The 24294-nt window shown below is 38.8% G+C and overlaps 1 protein-coding gene across 2 annotated transcripts in view; it reads right to left on the bottom strand.

The window, feature by feature from the left end:
- Positions 1–16706: 16706 nt before the first annotated feature.
- LOC106070737 (neuropeptide CCHamide-1 receptor-like) overlaps positions 16707–24294 on the bottom strand; it is a 110920-nt gene continuing 103332 nt past the window's right edge. For both annotated transcript variants that reach the window (XM_056032781.1, XM_056032782.1), the window contains one exon: positions 16707–23140. In XM_056032781.1, coding sequence (XP_055888756.1) covers positions 22211–23140 — 930 coding nt within the window. In that variant the 3' untranslated portion in view covers positions 16707–22210. The remainder of the gene's footprint in view (positions 23141–24294) is intronic.

Here is a 24294-nt window from a genome sequence, read left to right as displayed (position 1 = left end):
GAATTCGGTAACTGTAGTTTGCTTTAGAACAGGGGTGGGCAAATTACGGACCGCGGCCACATGCGGCCCGCCGGAGTGTTTTATGCGGCCCGCCGACACCTACAGAAATCAGGTAAACCCACAGTATATACATATAAAAATGCAAATATATTTAAAATAATATCTATATAAAGTATTGAAACTGTCTATTATAAAAAGTTTCAAGTAAACGAAGATTATGCTTATTGGCTATATATCAATACATTCAATTCAAGACACAATCTCTGATCAGTATTTATTCAATGCTATGAAGAACTGTGTTGAGTGTTGGGTATACTTGGAACAAGACGGCAAGTGTAACAGCTGATGGAACTCGAGCTTTGACTGAGTAAAATAGTTTGTTTTTTTTTGTTTGTTTTTTATTAAAAAAATATCCCAACCATAAACTCTAAACAGGAAATTTTGCATAAAATTTCAACATTACTATTGATTAATGCGCAGTGGCAATTAACACTCACTAGAGTTAGGGGTGTTAACCACAGATAGTTCAGATTTAGAAACAAAGTAATCCAATGTATTCGCTAGCTTAGCATGGGCAAGACAAATGAGAACGCTATAAAATTTCCAGGAAGAAACTGTTATGTTACTTGAAGGACATTGACTGTGACTTTGTTACCAATATTTGTAATGAAGAGTGGAAGACAGAAATAATGTGTTTCATAATTACCTTTGCAAAGGTTTTTTTGTAGTTTTTTTTTTTGCATATGAAATGTAAATGCATGTTAAATCTTTTCAAACAAGCCTTCCTATTTCTACAAGCAAGCAAAAGAAAACATGTTTTGTCATTGCCCTTAGCTGAAAGGTAAAACTGTTTCTAGTGAAATGATTAAAAGTACAACACTCATTTAGATTCCTTAATTGTGCAATTTATCAAAGAAAATTTTAAGACGTCAAGAACCAGTTTTCAATACCATCAGCTCACCATTTAGCACAGAAGCTGATTCAGCTCCAGAGGACATACATCCAAGCAAAGAGAAGTTCCAGTCAGTACCTCCACGGGTGCCAGAAGCTGTATGTCAACACTTCTAAAAACTTTGCTGCTGTTCACACTATTAGTGTTCTTCTTCTTCTTTGTTCTCATTTTACATGTTGGAGGGTTCAGATCAGTAGTCCTATACCTGAGATGGACCGCGCAATGGTTTCCAGATCAGGTAGTTCTCCGAATAGTTTTGGTTCTATAGGAGGGTTTTGGGGCCAGAGTCTTGTTTGGGTCTCTTGATTTAGTATGCACCACTGAAGGAGATGGTTAGCATTCTCTGGTGATACTCCACAAGGGCAAGTTTCACTCTTCCCGACATTCAACTTCCGGAACATATATTGTCCGATTCAGTAAACAAGCATTTTTTTTTTGTGGAAACTAAAACAGTATAATTAATGGTCGATTTTGAGTGATTGTAATTTGATAGCAGTCAAAAGGGTAGCAACTAGTAAGCTAGTTCCACAGATCCGGAACAATATGCACAAGTGTAAAAAGTAGAATACTGCACATTAAGTACAACTGTATATTTGTGGAGATATTGTAATATAAAAAGACAACAGTGATTTTAAAAAAATCAAAAATTTATTTCAAAAATTGCTAACTAGTGATGTAATTCCTTAACGTGGAGTGTGGAAAAAAAACAGAAACGTGAATATAATACAGTGTAAATATGAATTAAAGACATTCTATACAGTTAGCTAGAGTATCTTTCTAAGTTGTATATACATATGCGGCCCGCCATTCCCAAATTTTTTAAAATGCGGCCCTCGATACAAAAAGGTTGCCCACCCCTGCTTTAGAATAATATTGAAGATAGAGGTTTTCGACCTTAAAAATCTCTGTAAAGGGATTTTAAACTCAAAACCATCTGGAGGGATTTTTAAACTTAAAAAAAAAAGCCATTTGTAGGAGACGGTTTTAAACTCAAAATCCCACATAGGCTTGGCTACGCTCAAATAATTTTAGTGTGTAATTTGTTTTTTTTTTAATATTGAAGTGGTATTTTTTAGCATCAAACCCTTCTGATGGGAGGTTTAATCTCAAAACCCCTTTTGGCAACGCTCGTAGCATATTGAGTGCGTAATTTGCTTTTTTTTTCACATTGAAAATGTATATTTTAGCTTCAAACCCCGCTGGCGGGGGGTTTAAATTCAAAACCCCTTTGGCAACGCTCATAGATTTTAGAGTGTTTTCCTTTTTTTTATATTGAAAGGGTAAACTCAAAACCCCTTTAAAATTTTGAGTGTGTAATTTGCTTTTTTTATATTGAAGAGGGGGTTTATCGTAAATTTTGGAGGGGGTTTTAAAATAAAAAATCATCCTTAACTGTGCTCTTGGAATTTGGGAATTGTCGTTTGCATTTTTTTGGTTTTGTTTTATAGAAGAGGGGGATTTAACTACTAAAACCCCTGGTAGGGGGGTTTAAACTCAAAACCCCCTGGTAAGGGGTTTTAAATTCAAAACCCTCTGGTAGGGGTTTTAAACTCAAAACCCACTGGTAAGGGGTTTTAAACTCAAAAACCCTTGGCTGTGCTGGGACATGTGATGGTTTAGTATTAAAATCTCACCTAAAATAAACAAAATCAAAGCAAAAAAATTCCGATCCCCAAACCCCCCACCCCATGGCTACACCCATGGTGTGCATATATTTATATATATCTAAGACGTTTATACCAATGCCTTTAAACAATGAATATATAACTTGGAAGTTTTGTTTGAGTGCTGGGTAATTCTTAGCAATCAAGAGAAACTTCAAAAACTTGTTTGCACTGCGGCTAGACACCTGTCAGCGAGTGCTTCTCTTGTTAACTGAAGTATTTTGAAGAGCTTGGTTTTAAAACTTGTTTGACTTTTTTTTTATCTGCATAAATATCGAAAATTTTTGTCTTTGTGGTTGAAATAATTAACACAAAAAAAACAACATGTATTGGTTTGACTTTAATCAGAAGTGCTTCCACGCTAAGGTCTGTTGTAGGTCGTTCGAATGTATCGCCAGGCAGTACAGCTAGACTGATGTAGACGATTTATATTGTTTTTATTGTAGAACTTGAACTAACTTGAACAAACTTCTTATGTGAATAAAAACTGAGCATAACGTGTAGGCCTATTTACAATTGGTACAGATTCAACTTGAGATAAAGTATAAATACTAATTAGAAGTTAAAATATTTTAAACAAAATTTCTCAACAAATACAAGTCTTAACTCTATGACATCTTCGAGGCGTCTCCCTAACTAATCAATAGGTCACATTGGAATAGCGCCAGAAGACCCTAGTGTGGTTTCATCATTCTGTATTGCACCGTCAACCAATCGTTGAGCCTCTCCTTACCGTCACCTTGGAAACACAAACACACTTAGAAAAATAGAGCTCATGCCACGATGGTTACGTTATGGTTAAAACAGAGTACACGTGCGACAAACTCTAACAGGCACTATTTAGATTGAAATGAAACTAGTAAATAGATAGTAAGTAGTACTTGTGACTCTTAGGTAATAGACTCACAAGAATAAGCGAAAGGAAGATATGAGACTGACCAAGTAACCAAGGCGTTTAGCTTTAGCAAATATCTTGATATACAGGTAAAAGAGATTTTAATCTTCAATCAAGAACAGATACACAAACTAACAGACAAGCAGATAGATAGATAGATAGATAGATAGATAGATAGACAGACAGACAGACAAATATGCAGCACTATTTAGATTTGAACTGTGTATATTCCAGAGAAACAGTTTCAGTTTCAGTTTCAGTTTCAGTTTCAGCCTCTCTCTGACTTCCTACTGAATGCGACATGCCAGCTGTCTTTATTATAGAAACTGCTGGCGTCAAGACTTTACTCTTGGGGTTATCTGGGTTTTTGTTAGACAAGAGCAGAGTTTGCGGTGTCACATAACGGTCCGGAAGGGGGTGTGTGTGTATGTGTGTCTGGGGGGGGGGTGAATTGAAAGGAAACATTGCCTTGGTTTAGCATTTCATCTGTTTTTATGTCTACAAGTATGACTGGCACGGGACACTTAGGGGCTGATAAACTCTGGGTCCTGGCAGCTTTGTTGATATTGCTGTCTGTTAAACTCTGGGTCCTGGCAGCCACGTTGATATTGCTGTCTGATAAGGTAAATGTTGTCACGCGCGTCACAAGGGATACAACTCTGATTTTAATGTTGTTAGTTTTCTGTGGGAACAATAAATTTTGGGTTAGATTGTCACGATTGGAACATTGTGGAACCTGCTGTGTTCTGGTGAATGCATGAGTCAGAGAGTTTTTGATTGGATCATTTCAGAAGTAGGCCGTCCTATAATTCATTTATTCTTCCACCCGTTGAAAGATTCTAGAACAAAGGAGCAAACAAGCCACACCAATAGTTCTAAATAGTCTGTAAGTATCTACCCATGACAATATACAGGGCTGTATTGCCGAATCTCAAAAAGTAGAAAAGTGTATCAAGTCACAGCGATGATTCTCAAATGTAGAGACCTATATTTTACCCCATAAATGGTTTTCAATATAAGATAAACTTACATTACCAAACACTAGTACTAGTCGCACCAATATTTCATAAAGTTAGCCATACGACCTTGACTATAAATAGAAGTATATACAGTGCGCGGCAGTACAAGCGATAATATGAAAAACTACTTACAATTGTTGTGCTCAATTATGTTTAATTTGTATGCATACTAAATAGATTTTTTCCCCTTTTAAAATAGTTTGTATAAATGTGTTAAAAATATGGTGACTAGCCATCCTCGTTACTAAATAGCCTCGCGTGTTTAGTACTATTAATAGTGAATAGTTGTAAAAATGGTGTATTTTTGTAAAAAAAAAAACATGCATAGTTGATTTTAAAAATTGAATATTTCGCTATCAGAAAAGAAAAAAGTAGTCGTTGCATCAGACCGCTAATAAAACAAAGCTAAGTTCTGACTGTGAATGCTTAGCCAAGTTATGACTGTGAATGCTTAGCCAAGTTATGACTGTGAATGCTTAACTAAGATATGACTGTGAATGCTTAGCCAAGATATGACTGTGAATGCTTAGCCAAGTTATGACTGTGAATGCTTAACTAAGATATGACTGTGAATGTTTAGCCAAGATATGACTGTGAATGCTTAGCCAAGTTATGACTGTGAATGCTTAACTAAGATATGACTGTGAATGTTTAGCCAAGATATGACTGTGAATGCTTAGCTAAGTTATGACTGTGAATGCTTAGCTAAGTTATGACTGTGAATGCTTAGCTAAGATATGACTGTGAATCACTAGCGGATCCAGAACTTTGGAGTGGGGGGGGGGACGATTTTTTTTCCAAACCCTAACCCTAACGCCCTGTAAACCCTAACCCTACGCATAAACGTGCATACAGCGCGCGCGCACACACACACACACACACACACACACAGACACACACATATATATGTATATATATATATATATATATATATATATATATATATATATATATATATATATATGTAAATATGCTGCATATATAAAAGCAGCATTTCTCAACCTTCGGCGAAAAACAAAACAACTGGGGCAGCGCTATAAGGTTCTCTGGTGAAGTTCGGGGCGAAGCCCCGACGCCATAAGCGTTTTCTTGCTTTTTTCACTGCAGAAACGCATTCTCCTGACAAGTACAGCTCATCATTCATCAATGGAGTTCGGGGCGAAGCCCCGACGCCAAAAGCGTTTTCTTGCATTCTTCATTGCAGAAACGCATTCTCCTGACATCTACAACACATTACCCATAAATAAAGTTTGGGGCGAAGCCCCGACGCCAAAAGCGTTTTCTTGCATTCTTCTCTGCAGAAACGCATTCTCCTGACATCTACAACTCATTACTCATAAATGGAGTTCGGGGCGAAGCCCCGACGCCAAAAGCGTTTTCTTGCATTCTTCACTGCAGAAACGTATTCTCCTGAGCTGAAGCTCATTATTCATACTATTAAAAAACGACCTTTCGAATAATGTTGTACTTGAAAAATATTCTAATTTGAATTTATAGACCCATAATACATTGCAAATAAAACCGATTTGTTCCTTGAAAAGATAGGATACCCCACGTATTTAGATTTTTGCTTTGAGGATCGCCGCCGAAAAAAAACTTATTCGATAAATAGTATTCAAGAAAACTCTAGCATAAATTGTGAGTTATAGTCCCAAATTTATTTAGCTAGAAAAATATCAGATTGAGTAAAGGTTGGGAAAAGGCGACTATGAAAACGTTATTTGAGTTTAGAACTCATCTCAATTATGACTCTTATACTGAAAAATTTCGTTTGAATTCTAACTTTTCCAATGCAAAGTCTTTCTTAAAATACTTATGATAACTTCATGTGAAATTACAAAAACTCTGTCTGGAAATGGGAATGGCGGTAGAGTGAAAACGATTAATCCTCACTCCTTTACTAATTTCTGCTAAAGATTGCATTTGGCATTAAAGAATAGGGGTGGGGCAACTCGATATAAGAATTTAATTTATAGTATATATAAATTATATTAGTGACAGATTTTTTTAATTTTGTAATTTCTTAACTATAATACAAAAAGAAAAAGTATTGATTTGTCCGATGGGGGAAATGCGATTGCATGTATCGCCCCTCCCACCTGGTACAACCCTTTTTCATTTAAATTTACTAATGATACAATTTGAGATTAGAGTGTGGTACGACATATTTACAATGGGTCACATATCAATACGTAGTTTATATTATATAGATATTCAACTAATTTTATTCACAAACTATGATTCTCCACAAAAATAGGACCGCCCCCCCCCAGCACTCAGAGGGCTAGAGTGGGGAGGGCAGTACATGCAATCGCCCCCCCCCTCACCCCACCGAATCGGCCAAAATACCAGAAAGGGAGCGACATAATATAAAATTTATATATTAATTCAACTAATTTTGTTAACAAACTATGATTTCTCAATAAAAACGGACCGCCCCCCCCCACTCAAAGGGTTTAGGTGGGAAGGGCAGAAGAGGTATTCGTCCCCTCTCCCCACCAATCGGCAAACAGGGAACGACATAATATAAAGATCGGTTAAAATATCAATAACAAGTTACAAGGATATAGATATTTAATTGATTTTGTTAGCAGGCTGTGATTTCTACCAATAAATTGGACCGCCCCCCCCCACTCGAAAGTTAAGGGGGGGGGCGGGATTGATACCATCGCCCCCTCCCGACCCCACCAAATCGGCCAACATACTAGAGGGGGGGGGGGCGAAATAATCTAAAAATAGGTTGAAATATAAATAATTAGTATATATTTTTAACATAAGTAATAAATTCGTATACAAATTGTGTGAGTCCTATACTGAAGTTCGTCCCCCCCCCCTGGATCCGCCAGTGCTGTGAATGATTAGCCAAGATTTGACTGCTACCAAGCCAAGCTAATTATTTATATTTTTTCTGATGAGTATGTGCCAACTGAACTGAAGGCAGCCAACAGAACTGAAGGCAACAACTGAACTGAAGGCAGTCATCGGAACTGAAGGCGGCCAACTGAACTGAAGGCAGTCATCGGAACTGAAGGCAGCCAACTGAACTGAAGGCAACAACTGAACTGAAGGCAACAACTGAACTGAAGGCAGTCATCGGAACTGAAGGCGGCCAACAGAACTGAAGGCAACAACTGAACTGAAGGCAGTCATCGGAACTGAAGGCGGCCAACTGAACTGAAGGCGGCCAACTGAACTGAAGGCAACAACTGAACTGAAGGCAACAACTGAACTGAAGGCAACAACTGAACTGAAGGCAGTCATCGGAACTGAAGGCAACAACTGAACTGAAGGCAACAACTGAACTGAAGGCAACAACTGAACTAAAGGCAACAACTGAACTGAATGCAACAACTGAACTGAAGGCAACAACTGAACTGAATGCAACAACTGAACTGAAGGCAACAACTGAACTGAAGGCAACAACTGAACTAAAGGCAACAACTGAACTGAATGCAACAACTGAACTGAAGGCAACAACTGAACTGAAGGCAACAACTGAACTGAAGGCAACAACTGAACTGAAGGCAACAACTGAACTGAAGGCAACAACTGAACTGAAGGCAGCCAACTGAACTGAAGGCAGCCAACTGAACTGAAGGCAGCCAACTGAACAGAATGCAGCAAACTGAACTGAAGGCGGCCAACTGAACTGAAGGCGGCCAACTGAACTCCTTACCGTCACCTTGGAAACACAAACACACTTAGAAAAATAGAGCTCATGCCACGATGGTTACGTTATGGTTAAAACAGAGTACACGTGCGACAAACTCTAACAGGCACTATTTAGATTGAAATGAAACTAGTAAATAGATAGTAAGTAGTACTTGTGACTCTTAGGTAATAGACTCACAAGAATAAGCGAAAGGAAGATATGAGACTGACCAAGTAACCAAGGCGTTTAGCTTTAGCAAATATCTTGATATACAGGTAAAAGAGATTTTAATCTTCAATCAAGAACAGATACACAAACTAACAGACAAGCAGATAGATAGATAGATAGATAGATAGATAGATAGATAGATAGATAGATAGACAGACAGACAGACAAATATGCAGCACTATTTAGATTTGAACTGTGTATATTCCAGAGAAACAGTTTCAGTTTCAGTTTCAGTTTCAGCCTCTCTCTGACTTCCTACTGAATGCGACATGCCAGCTGTCTTTATTATAGAAACTGCTGGCGTCAAGACTTTACTCTTGGGGTTATCTGGGTTTTTGTTAGACAAGAGCAGAGTTTGCGGTGTCACATAACGGTCCGGAAGGGGGTGTGTGTGTATGTGTGTCTGGGGGGGGGGTGAATTGAAAGGAAACATTGCCTTGGTTTAGCATTTCATCTGTTTTTATGTCTACAAGTATGACTGGCACGGGACACTTAGGGGCTGATAAACTCTGGGTCCTGGCAGCTTTGTTGATATTGCTGTCTGTTAAACTCTGGGTCCTGGCAGCCACGTTGATATTGCTGTCTGATAAGGTAAATGTTGTCACGCGCGTCACAAGGGATACAACTCTGATTTTAATGTTGTTAGTTTTCTGTGGGAACAATAAATTTTGGGTTAGATTGTCACGATTGGAACATTGTGGAACCTGCTGTGTTCTGGTGAATGCATGAGTCAGAGAGTTTTTGATTGGATCATTTCAGAAGTAGGCCGTCCTATAATTCATTTATTCTTCCACCCGTTGAAAGATTCTAGAACAAAGGAGCAAACAAGCCACACCAATAGTTCTAAATAGTCTGTAAGTATCTACCCATGACAATATACAGGGCTGTATTGCCGAATCTCAAAAAGTAGAAAAGTGTATCAAGTCACAGCGATGATTCTCAAATGTAGAGACCTATATTTTACCCCATAAATGGTTTTCAATATAAGATAAACTTACATTACCAAACACTAGTACTAGTCGCACCAATATTTCATAAAGTTAGCCATACGACCTTGACTATAAATAGAAGTATATACAGTGCGCGGCAGTACAAGCGATAATATGAAAAACTACTTACAATTGTTGTGCTCAATTATGTTTAATTTGTATGCATACTAAATAGATTTTTTCCCCTTTTAAAATAGTTTGTATAAATGTGTTAAAAATATGGTGACTAGCCATCCTCGTTACTAAATAGCCTCGCGTGTTTAGTACTATTAATAGTGAATAGTTGTAAAAATGGTGTATTTTTGTAAAAAAAAAAACATGCATAGTTGATTTTAAAAATTGAATATTTCGCTATCAGAAAAGAAAAAAGTAGTCGTTGCATCAGACCGCTAATAAAACAAAGCTAAGTTCTGACTGTGAATGCTTAGCCAAGTTATGACTGTGAATGCTTAGCCAAGTTATGACTGTGAATGCTTAACTAAGATATGACTGTGAATGCTTAGCCAAGATATGACTGTGAATGCTTAGCCAAGTTATGACTGTGAATGCTTAACTAAGATATGACTGTGAATGTTTAGCCAAGATATGACTGTGAATGCTTAGCCAAGTTATGACTGTGAATGCTTAACTAAGATATGACTGTGAATGTTTAGCCAAGATATGACTGTGAATGCTTAGCTAAGTTATGACTGTGAATGCTTAGCTAAGTTATGACTGTGAATGCTTAGCTAAGATATGACTGTGAATCACTAGCGGATCCAGAACTTTGGAGTGGGGGGGGGGACGATTTTTTTTCCAAACCCTAACCCTAACGCCCTGTAAACCCTAACCCTACGCATAAACGTGCATACAGCGCGCGCGCACACACACACACACACACACACACACAGACACACACATATATATGTATATATATATATATATATATATATATATATATATATATATATATATATATATATATATGTAAATATGCTGCATATATAAAAGCAGCATTTCTCAACCTTCGGCGAAAAACAAAACAACTGGGGCAGCGCTATAAGGTTCTCTGGTGAAGTTCGGGGCGAAGCCCCGACGCCATAAGCGTTTTCTTGCTTTTTTCACTGCAGAAACGCATTCTCCTGACAAGTACAGCTCATCATTCATCAATGGAGTTCGGGGCGAAGCCCCGACGCCAAAAGCGTTTTCTTGCATTCTTCATTGCAGAAACGCATTCTCCTGACATCTACAACACATTACCCATAAATAAAGTTTGGGGCGAAGCCCCGACGCCAAAAGCGTTTTCTTGCATTCTTCTCTGCAGAAACGCATTCTCCTGACATCTACAACTCATTACTCATAAATGGAGTTCGGGGCGAAGCCCCGACGCCAAAAGCGTTTTCTTGCATTCTTCACTGCAGAAACGTATTCTCCTGAGCTGAAGCTCATTATTCATACTATTAAAAAACGACCTTTCGAATAATGTTGTACTTGAAAAATATTCTAATTTGAATTTATAGACCCATAATACATTGCAAATAAAACCGATTTGTTCCTTGAAAAGATAGGATACCCCACGTATTTAGATTTTTGCTTTGAGGATCGCCGCCGAAAAAAAACTTATTCGATAAATAGTATTCAAGAAAACTCTAGCATAAATTGTGAGTTATAGTCCCAAATTTATTTAGCTAGAAAAATATCAGATTGAGTAAAGGTTGGGAAAAGGCGACTATGAAAACGTTATTTGAGTTTAGAACTCATCTCAATTATGACTCTTATACTGAAAAATTTCGTTTGAATTCTAACTTTTCCAATGCAAAGTCTTTCTTAAAATACTTATGATAACTTCATGTGAAATTACAAAAACTCTGTCTGGAAATGGGAATGGCGGTAGAGTGAAAACGATTAATCCTCACTCCTTTACTAATTTCTGCTAAAGATTGCATTTGGCATTAAAGAATAGGGGTGGGGCAACTCGATATAAGAATTTAATTTATAGTATATATAAATTATATTAGTGACAGATTTTTTTAATTTTGTAATTTCTTAACTATAATACAAAAAGAAAAAGTATTGATTTGTCCGATGGGGGAAATGCGATTGCATGTATCGCCCCTCCCACCTGGTACAACCCTTTTTCATTTAAATTTACTAATGATACAATTTGAGATTAGAGTGTGGTACGACATATTTACAATGGGTCACATATCAATACGTAGTTTATATTATATAGATATTCAACTAATTTTATTCACAAACTATGATTCTCCACAAAAATAGGACCGCCCCCCCCCAGCACTCAGAGGGCTAGAGTGGGGAGGGCAGTACATGCAATCGCCCCCCCCCCTCACCCCACCGAATCGGCCAAAATACCAGAAAGGGAGCGACATAATATAAAATTTATATATTAATTCAACTAATTTTGTTAACAAACTATGATTTCTCAATAAAAACGGACCGCCCCCCCCCACTCAAAGGGTTTAGGTGGGAAGGGCAGAAGAGGTATTCGTCCCCTCTCCCCACCAATCGGCAAACAGGGAACGACATAATATAAAGATCGGTTAAAATATCAATAACAAGTTACAAGGATATAGATATTTAATTGATTTTGTTAGCAGGCTGTGATTTCTACCAATAAATTGGACCGCCCCCCCCCACTCGAAAGTTAAGGGGGGGGGGCGGGATTGATACCATCGCCCCCTCCCGACCCCACCAAATCGGCCAACATACTAGAGGGGGGGGGCGAAATAATCTAAAAATAGGTTGAAATATAAATAATTAGTATATATTTTTAACATAAGTAATAAATTCGTATACAAATTGTGTGAGTCCTATACTGAAGTTCGTCCCCCCCCCCTGGATCCGCCAGTGCTGTGAATGATTAGCCAAGATTTGACTGCTACCAAGCCAAGCTAATTATTTATATTTTTTCTGATGAGTATGTGCCAACTGAACTGAAGGCAGCCAACAGAACTGAAGGCAACAACTGAACTGAAGGCAGTCATCGGAACTGAAGGCGGCCAACTGAACTGAAGGCAGTCATCGGAACTGAAGGCAGCCAACTGAACTGAAGGCAACAACTGAACTGAAGGCAACAACTGAACTGAAGGCAGTCATCGGAACTGAAGGCGGCCAACAGAACTGAAGGCAACAACTGAACTGAAGGCAGTCATCGGAACTGAAGGCGGCCAACTGAACTGAAGGCGGCCAACTGAACTGAAGGCAACAACTGAACTGAAGGCAACAACTGAACTGAAGGCAACAACTGAACTGAAGGCAACAACTGAACTGAAGGCAGTCATCGGAACTGAAGGCAACAACTGAACTGAAGGCAACAACTGAACTGAAGGCAACAACTGAACTAAAGGCAACAACTGAACTGAATGCAACAACTGAACTGAAGGCAACAACTGAACTGAATGCAACAACTGAACTGAAGGCAACAACTGAACTGAAGGCAACAACTGAACTAAAGGCAACAACTGAACTGAATGCAACAACTGAACTGAAGGCAACAACTGAACTGAAGGCAACAACTGAACTGAAGGCAACAACTGAACTGAAGGCAACAACTGAACTGAAGGCAACAACTGAACTGAAGGCAGCCAACTGAACTGAAGGCAGCCAACTGAACTGAAGGCAGCCAACTGAACAGAATGCAGCAAACTGAACTGAAGGCGGCCAACTGAACTGAAGGCGGCCAACTGAACTGAAGGCGGCCAACTGAACTGAAGGCAGCCAACTGAACTGAAGGCAGCCAACTGAACTGAAGGCAGCCAACTGAACTGAAGGCAGCCAACTGAACTGAAGGCGTCCAACTGAACTGAAGGCGGCCAACTGAACTGAAGGCAGCCAACTGATTTGAAGGCGGCCAACTGAACTGAAGGCAGCCAATTGAACTGAAGGCAACAACTGAACTGAAGGCGGCCAACTGAACTGAAGGCAGCCAACAGAACTGAAGGCAGCAAACTGAACTAAAGGCGGCCAACTGAACTGAAGGCAGCCAACTGAACTGAAGGCAGCCAACTGAACTGAAGGCGGCCAACTGAACTGAAGGCAGCCAACTGAACTGAAGGCGGCCAACTGAACTGAAGGCAGCCAACTGAACTGAAGGCGGCCAACTGAACTGAAGGCAGCCAACTGAACTGAAGGCAGCCAACTGAACTGAAGGCAGCAAACTGAACTAAAGGCGGCCAACTGAACTGAAGGCAGCCAACTGAACTGAAGGCAGCCAACTGAACTGAAGGCGGCCAACTGAACTGAAGGCAGCCAAATGAACTTAAGGCAGCCAACTGAACTGAAGGCGGCAAACTGAACTGAAGGCGGCCAACTGAACTGAAGGCAGCCAACTGAACTGAAGGGAGCCAACTGAACTGAAGGGAGCCAACTGAACTGAAGGGAGCCAACTGAATTGAAGGCGGCCAACTGAACTGAAGGCGGCCAACTGAACTGAAGGCGGCCAACTGAACTGAAGGCAGCCAACTGATTTGAAGGCGGCCAACTGAACTGAAGGCGGCCAACTGAACTGAAGGCAGCCAACTGAACTGAAGGCAGCCAACTGAACTGAATGGAGCCAACTGAACTGAAGGCAGCCAACTGAACTGAAGGCAGCCAACTGAACTGAAGGGAGCCAACTGAACTGAAGGCAGCCAACTGAACTGAAGGCGGCCAAATGAACCGAAGGCGGCCAACTGAACTGAAGGCGGCCATCTGAACTGAAGGCGTCCAACTGAACTGAAGGCAACAACTGAACTGAAGGCAGCCAACTGAACAGAAGGCAGCCAACTGAACTGAAGGCGACCAACTGAACTGAAGGCGGCCAACTGAACTGAAGGTAGCCAACTGAACTGAAGGCAGCCAACTGAACTGAAGGCAGCCAACTGAACTGAAGGCAGCCAAGTGAACTGAAGGCGGCCAACTGAACCAAAGGCGGCCAACTGAACTGAAGGCGGCCTTCTGAACTGAAGGCGTCCAACTGAACTGAAGGCAACCAACTAAACTGAAGGCAGCCAACTGAACTGAAGGCAGCCAACTGAACTGAAGGCAGCCAACTGAACTGAAGGCAGCCAAGTGAACTGAAGGCGGCCAACTGAACCAAAGGCGGCCAACTGAACTGAAGGCGGCCTTCTGAACTGAAGGCGTCCAACTGAACTGAAGGCAGCCAACTAAACTGAAGGCAGCCAACTGAACTGAAGGCAGCCAACTGAACTGAAGGCAGCCAACTGAACTGAAGGCAGCCAACAGAACTGAAGGAAGCCAACTGAACTGAAGGCTGCCAACTGAACTGATATATTGTGTAATAGTTTAGTGTCATTAAAAACATTTTTGATTTTGTTATTGCGGATATCTGAGCCTGCGAGAGAATGTGTTTTAGCAACCAATATAGTTGACAGTCTGACCTGCTCATCAACAGCGTTGGGGCATTTAAGTTTACTTTTGTTTCTTTTTAAGATTTATGGCAGTGAAAGATAGAAAGTTTTATACTTTTGTGGGAGTTATTATTATCATCATCTTCAAACTCCATTTGAATGAGGGCTTGAGAGGCTCCAATAGTCTCTTGCCAAAGCCCTGGACAGAAACCCTGCTGTTTTCCATAGTGCACGCATGTCACCATCCAGGTCACCATACATGTCACCAGCCAGGTCGAGAATTGTTTGGTTTCCCAGACCTGTCGATCAGCAAGTCTGGGGCTGTCAGAATATGAGACACGGTTTCCTCTTCTTCCCCGCAGTGGCGGCACCGTGAATCAAAATTCGGCCATAGTCGTGAGTAATATGAGCTAACAGGACAATGACCAGTTCTGCTCTGTGCAGTAATAGCTTGATCAGGCCTGGACAGCCGCCACCACGGGGAAGTGCGGCCAGGTCGCCTCAAGCGCTCCCAGACTCCACGGGCTTTTTGGGACTTATCCCAGTAAATGATAGAGAAAGTTGTATATATTTGTGGCAATGAAAGATAGAAAGTTGTATATATTTGTGGCAATGAAAGATAGAAAGTTTATACTTTGTGGTAGTAAAAGATAGAAAGTTGTATACTTTTGTGGGAGTGAAAGATAGAAAGTTGTATACTTTTGTGGGAGTGATAGATAGAAAGTTTTATACTTTTGTGGGAGTGAAAGATAGAAAGTTGTATACTTTTGTGGGAGTGAAAGATAGAAAGTTGTATACTTTTGTGGGAGTGAAAGATAGAAAGTTGTATACTTTTGTGGGAGTGAAAGATAGAAAGTTGTATACTTTTGTGGGAGTGATAGATAGAAAGTTGTATACTTTTGTGGGAGTGATAGATAGAAAGTTTTATATTTTTTTGGGATTGATAGATAGAAAGTTTTATACTTTTGTGGGAGTGATAGATAGAAAGTTGTATACTTTTGTGGGAGTGAAAGATAGAAAGTTGTATACTTTTGTGGGAGTGAAAGATAGAAAGTTGTATACTTTTGTGGGAGTGAAAGATAGAAAGTTGTATACTTTTGTGGGAGTGATAGATAGAAAGTTGTATACTTTTGTGGGAGTGAAAGATAGAAAGTTGTATACTTTTGTGGGAGTGATAGATAGAAAGTTGTATACTTTTGTGGGAGTGATAGATAGAAAGTTGTATATTTTTTTGGGATTGAAAGATAGAAAGTTTTATACTTTTGTGGGAGTGATAGAAAGTTGTATACTTTTGTGGGAGTGATAGATAGAAAGTTTTATACTTTTGTGGGAGTGAAAGATAGAAAGTTTTATACTTTTGTGGAGGTGATAGATAGAAAGTTGTATACTTTTGTGGGAGTGATAGATAGAAAGTTTTATGCTTTTGTGGGAGTGAAAGATAGAAAGTTTTATACTTTTGTGGGAGTGAAAGATAGAAAGTTTTATACTTTTGTGGAGGTGATAGATAGAAAGTTGTATACTTTTGTGGGAGTGATAGATAGAAAGTTTTATGCTTTTGTGGGAGTGAAAGATAGAAAGTTTTATACTTTTGTGGGATTGATAGATAGAAAGTTGTATACTTTTGTGGGAGTGAAAGATAGAAAGTTGTATACTTTTGTGGCAGTGAAAGATAGATATTCATTGATAAAACTGAAAGGTTTTCAAAGGTTAAGTTGACAAATCAACAAGAGAATATCTCAATACTGTAAAATATAGCAAGGAATGCTGAAATAGTTGGGGGAGCTACAATTATTTGTCCAGATGGTCTACAGAGTGTCAGCAAGGTCACCTAAAGGTCACCTAAAGTTGAGTGATGTTGATCTAGGTAGTAACATCGTACTTATTGGTTCAATACCAAGTCTTCTGATTCTAAACAACACATTCATGAAGTAAGACAAAACACAGGGAACCAAGACTACATTTGTTTCAGTCGCAATTTGTTCATGAATTTTATTTAGACAAGTGAATGATATAGAATCTTTATAACCAGTTGTTGTTTATCAGGCCTGAGCATACAAAATATTTGAGTCTCACATCTCGCAACAATAGCATTCAAAACATGGAGCATGGCTGTAGACATAATGCAGTAGAGCGAGGATACAAGACAAAACAAAGACATGTACAATAAGAGGATTGTCTAGCAGGTTTTGTGCAGGTGGGTGTGTGGTTTCAGTCAACACCAAGACGATTTTAAACAATCTTTTGTTTCAACTTTGTTTAGATCTTATGGCCTCCTCTTTGTGTTGGTCAGAATGTTTGTTTTAAAATATCCACAAAATGATCACAGCATTGTAAACACAAAAATATCAACATGTTGAAATGGGAACTATTAAAAACTTTTGCAAACATTTGAAAACATTTTTGAGTATATAAATAAAGAATCGATGCCTAAACTATTTGACTGCGTGCAAATGTCACGTGGTAACCGCTCAATGACAAGAAGAGAGAGGTCAAGAAATTGTGCAGACAACAAATACGGGGGGAGAGGAGTTGCAAAAGCTCTGTGCTATTTTTAGTAGACACTCCAATTCTATTTATAGATGGTTACACTACTTCATCCAAGGAAGTCATCTTATTTAAATCAAGCTCTATAAACAAACTAACAAAAAAAATAGAGAATGGCTCGAATATTATTTTAGATATTGATAATGTGAAGAATTAATTATAATTTAGATTCTTTTCTTTTTGATCAGATAGTATTTCTCAACATGTGTTGTGGTCTTTTTGAAACACAATTTGGGTATTTCCACTAATCCAATGTGATAGTGGAAGTTTATAGTAGGCCTACATCAAATGGACATAGCCTCAATGTGAAGTGAAAGTGATGAACTGATCAAAAGTAATACAGACATACCTATGCAATTATATATGACTATACTTCTATCATACAAAAATATATTTTAAAGAAAGCTTTCCATTTTTATAACAAATGAATCATATGTTTGAAACAAAAATAATAAAAAAATAAACAAAAACAATTTTTACAAATATCAGGTACATAAAAGTACATATCACAAGTCAATTCCAAATAACAAGCAAATTATACAGAACACTATTTTTAAAACAAAGAAAGAACACTTTTAGCCATATTTCTGAATACTTTCATATTTATATAATTTTCCAGTATCAAACAAAATTAATTAATAAACACTAATTAATTAATTAATTTGATTTTTTACTTTATGAATTCATAGTTTGTAAGGGAGAATGAATAATTGTGCAAAGTTTCAAATTGCTCCGAAAATTGGAAGTGAGTGAAATAACGTGTTCAAAACTGTGTACCTGACAGACGGCGTGAGGTGATGTCAACTTTGGAATAACTTATAAAGCAGTCTTGGACTTACTCTTAAATAACTCTAGAGACAAAGTGTTTGTAACATGGTGCTCTGAATGTCTTGCACATTCAAGGTAAAGGGGGGGGGGGCGGCCATTGTCAAACTTATGCTCCCCAAGTCAGGTGTGGGGATGAGCTTTTGAAACCAAGAGACTTCCTGCATTCAAAGCTTCAGAAATGGATTCTCCTAACCCTAACCCTAACAAACTTTTTCTCCAAGTAAGAAGAGTGCAGGTCATATAAAAATAAAGAAAAAAAAAGCGGAATGAATCGCTTACCTGCGTTCTGAAACAAAGCTGAAAGAAGACTTTGTTTTGTAGAGTAGTTATAGGAAGTAGCGTGGTTGGTTTTTTTTTAACCCTAACCTATGTAACATATAATTTAATGTATAGATCTAGATCTAGTAATTGAACATTGAAATATGAGCACTATTATTATTTTGCAATTTTTAGATGCATAATCTAGTAAGATCTAGGTAATCAATCTATTTAAATGTAGGCTACGCAAGATGATTAAAATCATAAGACCTAAATTACTTCGATCTAGGATTTTCGAAACATTATCTCAATGGAAACTAACAAGAAATGGAGTTATTTTATAGATTTGCTTGAATATATAGTTCTGTGATTGATAGCCCATTCTATTTAAAATCCGCATTTTGCATTATGTCTAAACTTAAAAAACTGAAGATCATTACTTTTCTAAGACAGAAAAGATTTTCATAGATTCGGGGCGACTTCCCTTACAGCCTGGAAAAGAGTTACAAACATAACAATATATATATAGCTGATGATAGTCGGATAAGAATTCATTTCAATTGTCCAGTCTAGGTTTAAAAATAGATGCTAAGAAACATTTTGCGCACCGTCTCTTGTAATCTTATCTTCTTATATAATACAGACGTTACTTCAAAAAAGAAGATGATTACGTCCCACGCGTCATGCATTTGGTCATGCATATTAACCAATGACCTAAATTCTGCCAAGTCACTGGTTTTCCTGGCTAGCTCAGGCAACCCATTCCATGCTCTAATAGCACTAGGGAAGAAGGAGTATTTGTACAAATTTGTATTAGCATATGGGACGAGGAATGTGCCTTTATATTTGTGTCTTTCTGAATATTTTATTAAATTTTGTATTTGAAGATTATGGTTCAGTGTTTTATGTATAATTGCTACTTTACTTTTAAGTCTTCTATCCTGAAGGCTTTCTAAATTTAGTGATTTTACTAAAGGTGTTACTCTAGTCAAATGTGAATATTCGTTTGTTATGAATCTCACTGCTCTATTTTGTGTCTGTTAATGTTTTCTTGAGTTGAGGGATCTTGGAGCTCTCAATAGATATAGAACCCCCAGACTGGACGTGCCGGTACACACAAATGTGAACAACTTCAAAAACCTGAAACCAGATGTTGTTTAATAAAGTAGTTATAAAAAGTGACTATTTGTTTTTAACCTAACATATGTAACAAAATACTAATAATCATTCTAATGTTTAGAACATGGAATGGGTTGCCTGAGTCAGCCAGCCTGAAAAAGAGTTTCCTACATAACGAACGGATACGAATTCGTCATTTTTTTATAGTCTAGGTATAATATCTATAGGCTTGGTTAAACGTGTAGCATTGTTTAGTCCAAAGTCAACGAAACGATGTCAGACTGCCGGGAGAAATTCGTCCGTTCGGACATGAGAACGTCCAGTACACTCGCTTCAGCAAAGATGTATCCTTCGACAAAAAACTGATTCTGAGTCGATCTTGTTGCAAACGTCTCTCGCAAATAAAATATACATTCTAACTCGAGGATGACATGCCCTACAGTTTGAGATACGCTGATTTTTGGTTTATCTTTGGTTCAGTTTAGTTGTTTCTCTCTTTAGTCAATATCATCTTATAACAACCGTTCACGGATATATGAAGAAATGCATTGATTATAAATTGCAAGATACTTAGTTAAAGTAGAAATCATAGCACAATATATATTTATTTATTTATTTATTTATTCAGAAAAAAAAACTCTGGCATTTAGAATATAAAAAGGAATATTTCTGTACAGAATAATCTCCGGTATAAAAACGTTCCAATGAACAAGTCCAGACAACATAATGAAGAAGTTATCAAACATATAATGTTGACACTCTAAAACATCCATTTATCACACTTTTTACTTGCTGACAAAACTCGCTGACAGTCAAGTGTCCCAGGTCGACAAAATACAAAGGATCATACAAAAAAATAATAAAAACACTCAAATCCAAGTTTCATCGAGTCTTCCTGTTGGGCCCGTCCTCAGCAGTCGTCTTGGATGTAGGGCCAGGTCTCGGCCTCTCATTACATGGGGCGTGGGGGGTGGGATTCATATTGCTACTTCATTTTGAGCTACATGTGTGGAACTCAACTCAATTCCACACTCGGATGTTTGAGTTCTGTATGTTACACTTTCGTATGACAAGAAGTATCGAACTGTTCCACTGCTCATAGAGATATATAGGCCTAGGTCATCTGTCTTTCATTCTTCTAAGTCAATACAATCAATTATAATTTTTTTAACTTTTATTAGGCATTCTACAGAATGACTAATGCCTCCTCCTAGTGCTAACAAGTATCAACGCTGTAACACTTCCTAAAATCTTCTATCCACATCTTGCTGAAATTGGTGCCAGAAGAGAGAATCCAATGTTAATGTGATGAGCTGCTAGAAGGCCGGGCTAGCCAGAAGAGAGAATCCAATGTTAATGTGATGAGCTGCTAGAAGGCCGGGCTAGCCAGAAGAGAGAATCCAATGTTAATGTGATGAGCTGCTAGAAGGCCGGGCTAGCCAGAAGAGAGAATCCAATGTTAATGTGATGAGCTGCTAGAAGGCCGGGCTAGCCAGAAGAGAGAATCCAATGTTAATGTGATGAGCTGCTAGAAGGCCGGGCTAGCCAGAAGAGAGAATCCAATGTTAATGTGATGAGCTGCTAGAAGGCCGGGCTAGCCAGAAGAGAGAATCCAATGTTAATGTGATGAGCTACTAGAAGGCCGGGCTAGCCAGAAGAGTCAGAAAAAAATCTCAGATTAGATGATATAAATAGATTAAGCCAATGTAAGGGCGCTAATCTGATGTAAAAGTGTGTGCCATTATCGTGTTCAATATGAACCGACCCATATGAGGAGTGTAGCACGAATTCGTTCGTATGTGTTGGTTATCATCTGGTTGCTAAGCAGTATCATTCAGTTGAAACGTTTAACTGACAAGCGATCTTCAAGTTGAGCATTGTTCAGTAAAGCTATAGAAGTAACAATAGCATGACAAGTTTATCATGATAAGTTATTTTAAATGTAAACAGTATAGATGCGGTATTGACAATGTCTCTTTAGGGTTGTGTGTCTTGAATGTCACATATGACAAGACACCTGATGACACAAGCCATGATATAGTAGCATTAAATCTTTAAAAGTGAACATATTGAGAACGTCCATAAATAGGCGATACATTTGGTAGATCTTTTGTTCTTCTTCTTAGACTTTTTTTAACAAACAATCGAAAGGAAATACATAAAGCCAAACATTCTGTCTACAGTAATGACTTAATCCATCAAAAGTCACGTGGAGACTCTCATCATGGCAGAGGAGCCCTAATTTATGTCCTCTTCTTCCGATGCCAATATACTCATTTTGACAATCTCCCGATATCAGACTCACTCTAGCAGATCTATCTTCTCTCTCTCTTTCTCTCTCTCTCTCTCTCTCTCTCTCTCTAAGTGTCGTGGCCAGTTAATGACTTCCTCTTATCATTCCAATGATCGATTCTAGTTCTATTGGCGAGCTCTCTGGGCGTCAGTAGTTATAACAAATTCGCTTTGATTCAAGAAGTGTATAAACCTGCGCCACATGGTTTCAGTGAATACAAGTTTTAAAACCATTCACGATCCTGATTGTTCAGTCCAACAGTACAAGTTTTGATTACCTCGTCACATGACAGTCACATGACAGTTTCCTGTAAGAAGTTTCCCGTTTGATATCTTGGACTTTGGAAATGACTAGAGGCCACACTCCCGCACTGAGCTCGTTGCTTTCCCGGACTTGTTCGTTTCAAAAGCCAGCCGGCTAGTCAACACATTGACTGAGAGTGGACGATAGACGTGTTGGTCAGACTCTGCCTACGACTCGTGCTGTGCAGATTGTGCATGGTCGACGTGGGCTCAAGGCTATCGTATCGCACTCGCTGGCAGCAGCAGAACAGGTAACGGTTATAATACTTCCGGAACTGTCCGCTCAGAAAGTAGAGCGCGAAAGGATTCACGCAAGAGTTGATGAAGGTCAGACAGAAGGTCAGGATTTTCAGCACGTGCCAGAATTCATCGTACTCGTGGTTCATATAGTTCCAGAGAATGAGGTAAATGTGTCTCGGCAGCCAACAGATGATGAAAATAATGACAAAACTGAGTACCACGTGAGCCACCTTACGCCTGGCGATCATCTGACGGTTGTGATTGACGGCGCCAGTCTTGGAGTCCACCGGGACGTTGCTGCTACTTCGGATGAGGATCCTCGCCATGTTGATGTAGAAGAATCCGATGGTGATAATGGGCAGGAGGAAAAAGATGACAAACCGGAGCATAAAAAAAATCTTGCCGTGATCATGGTCCAGCGGCTCGAATTGGTGGCAGATCAGAATCACCGTCCCGTTGATTTCGTAACGAGTTTCCTTACCAAAGATAGCGTCGGGAAGGGCTAGCAGTGTGGACAACAGCCAGATGACCACTACAGTGACGATGGTGGTCCGCAAGGTGCGCCCGGTCAGCTTGGCCATGGGGTTGACAATCGCAACGTAACGGTCGGCGCTCAGGGCGGTCAGCGTGAAGACGGAAACGCCTAGAGAAATGGTTTGAGTGACCTCATTGATTTTACACATGGCTTCACCAAAGGGCCAGTTTTTGAATGTGTAATAGAATGAAGTGACCGGTACAGAGACCAGTATCAGAAGAAAGTCGCCAATCGACAAACTGACAATGAAGATATTGGGGATATTGCACATCACCTGAAGAAGAAAAAACAACATGTTATAAGTAAACGTACACATATATAACATCTAACCCTAACCTTGACATCTAACCCTAACATCTAACCCTAACATCTAACCCTAACATCTAATCCTAACCCAAATATCTAACCCTAACCCTAAACCCTAACATCTAACCCTAACATCTAACCCTAACCCAAATATCTAACCCTAACCCTAACCCTAATACCTAACCCTAACCCCTAACCCTAACATCTAACCAGAACATGTAACCCTAACCCTAACATGTAACCCTAACCCTACCCTAACCCTAATATCAAACCTAAATCCTAACCCTAACCCTAACCCTATCTAGCCCTAACATCTAACCTTAACCATCTAACCCTAACATCTAACCCTAACATCTAACCCTGACATCTAACCTTGACATCTAACCTTGACATCTAACCCTAACATCTAACCTTACCTCCTGTACTCATGCACCACAAACTAATGTTCATTTCTAACGAATGCTCATAAGAGAATAAACTTTGTTTGAAATGTATATTTGAAGTATATCTAAAACTTCGCAAAGTGATAATGGAAAAATAAACAGCAAACACACTATTGAGGTCGCTGCCATCACCCTGATGTACCAATTCTGGAGATGATCTTACCGAGGTTTGGTTCTATGTAAAATGTCTTCAAAAATTAGGCAGCGCTGAGTCAATTTTCCCTCCCACACACGCACACCAAAAGACGTTGTAATATTCTTTGAAATAATTCGTCTAATTATATTCAATAGTGACTGCAGCACGTGACCTAACGATGCAGAACTAACGACCTTCTGGTTTTGAATCAAATATTGTGATTGAATCCATCAAATTCTTTTTCACTGACCAAGCAACATTGAGATTATGACTTTGGACTACTGATTAAAACTGACGAGAATGACTGAGGTACCGAAGAAAGGAGTTGCCTTTACAATTTAAAAAAAATATCTTCTTATCAAAAGGGATTATTTCATAAAAAAAATTATTTCGTTGTGTAAAACTAAAAATACCGTAATTATTATTCAAGGTTTGCTTATTAGATTTTACAATGAGAATAGCTCAGTAAACAAATAATTACAAATTGATGGGGAAAATATATTTAAAAATGCTAAGACCGCTCAAAGATGAGTATGTTCACAA

This window comes from Biomphalaria glabrata, chromosome 6 (assembly GCF_947242115.1).
Source record: "Biomphalaria glabrata chromosome 6, xgBioGlab47.1, whole genome shotgun sequence".
Lineage (NCBI taxonomy): Eukaryota > Metazoa > Mollusca > Gastropoda > Planorbidae > Biomphalaria > Biomphalaria glabrata.
Note: the sequence above shows the minus strand (reverse complement) of the source record. Positions and strands in the feature narration are given on the sequence as shown.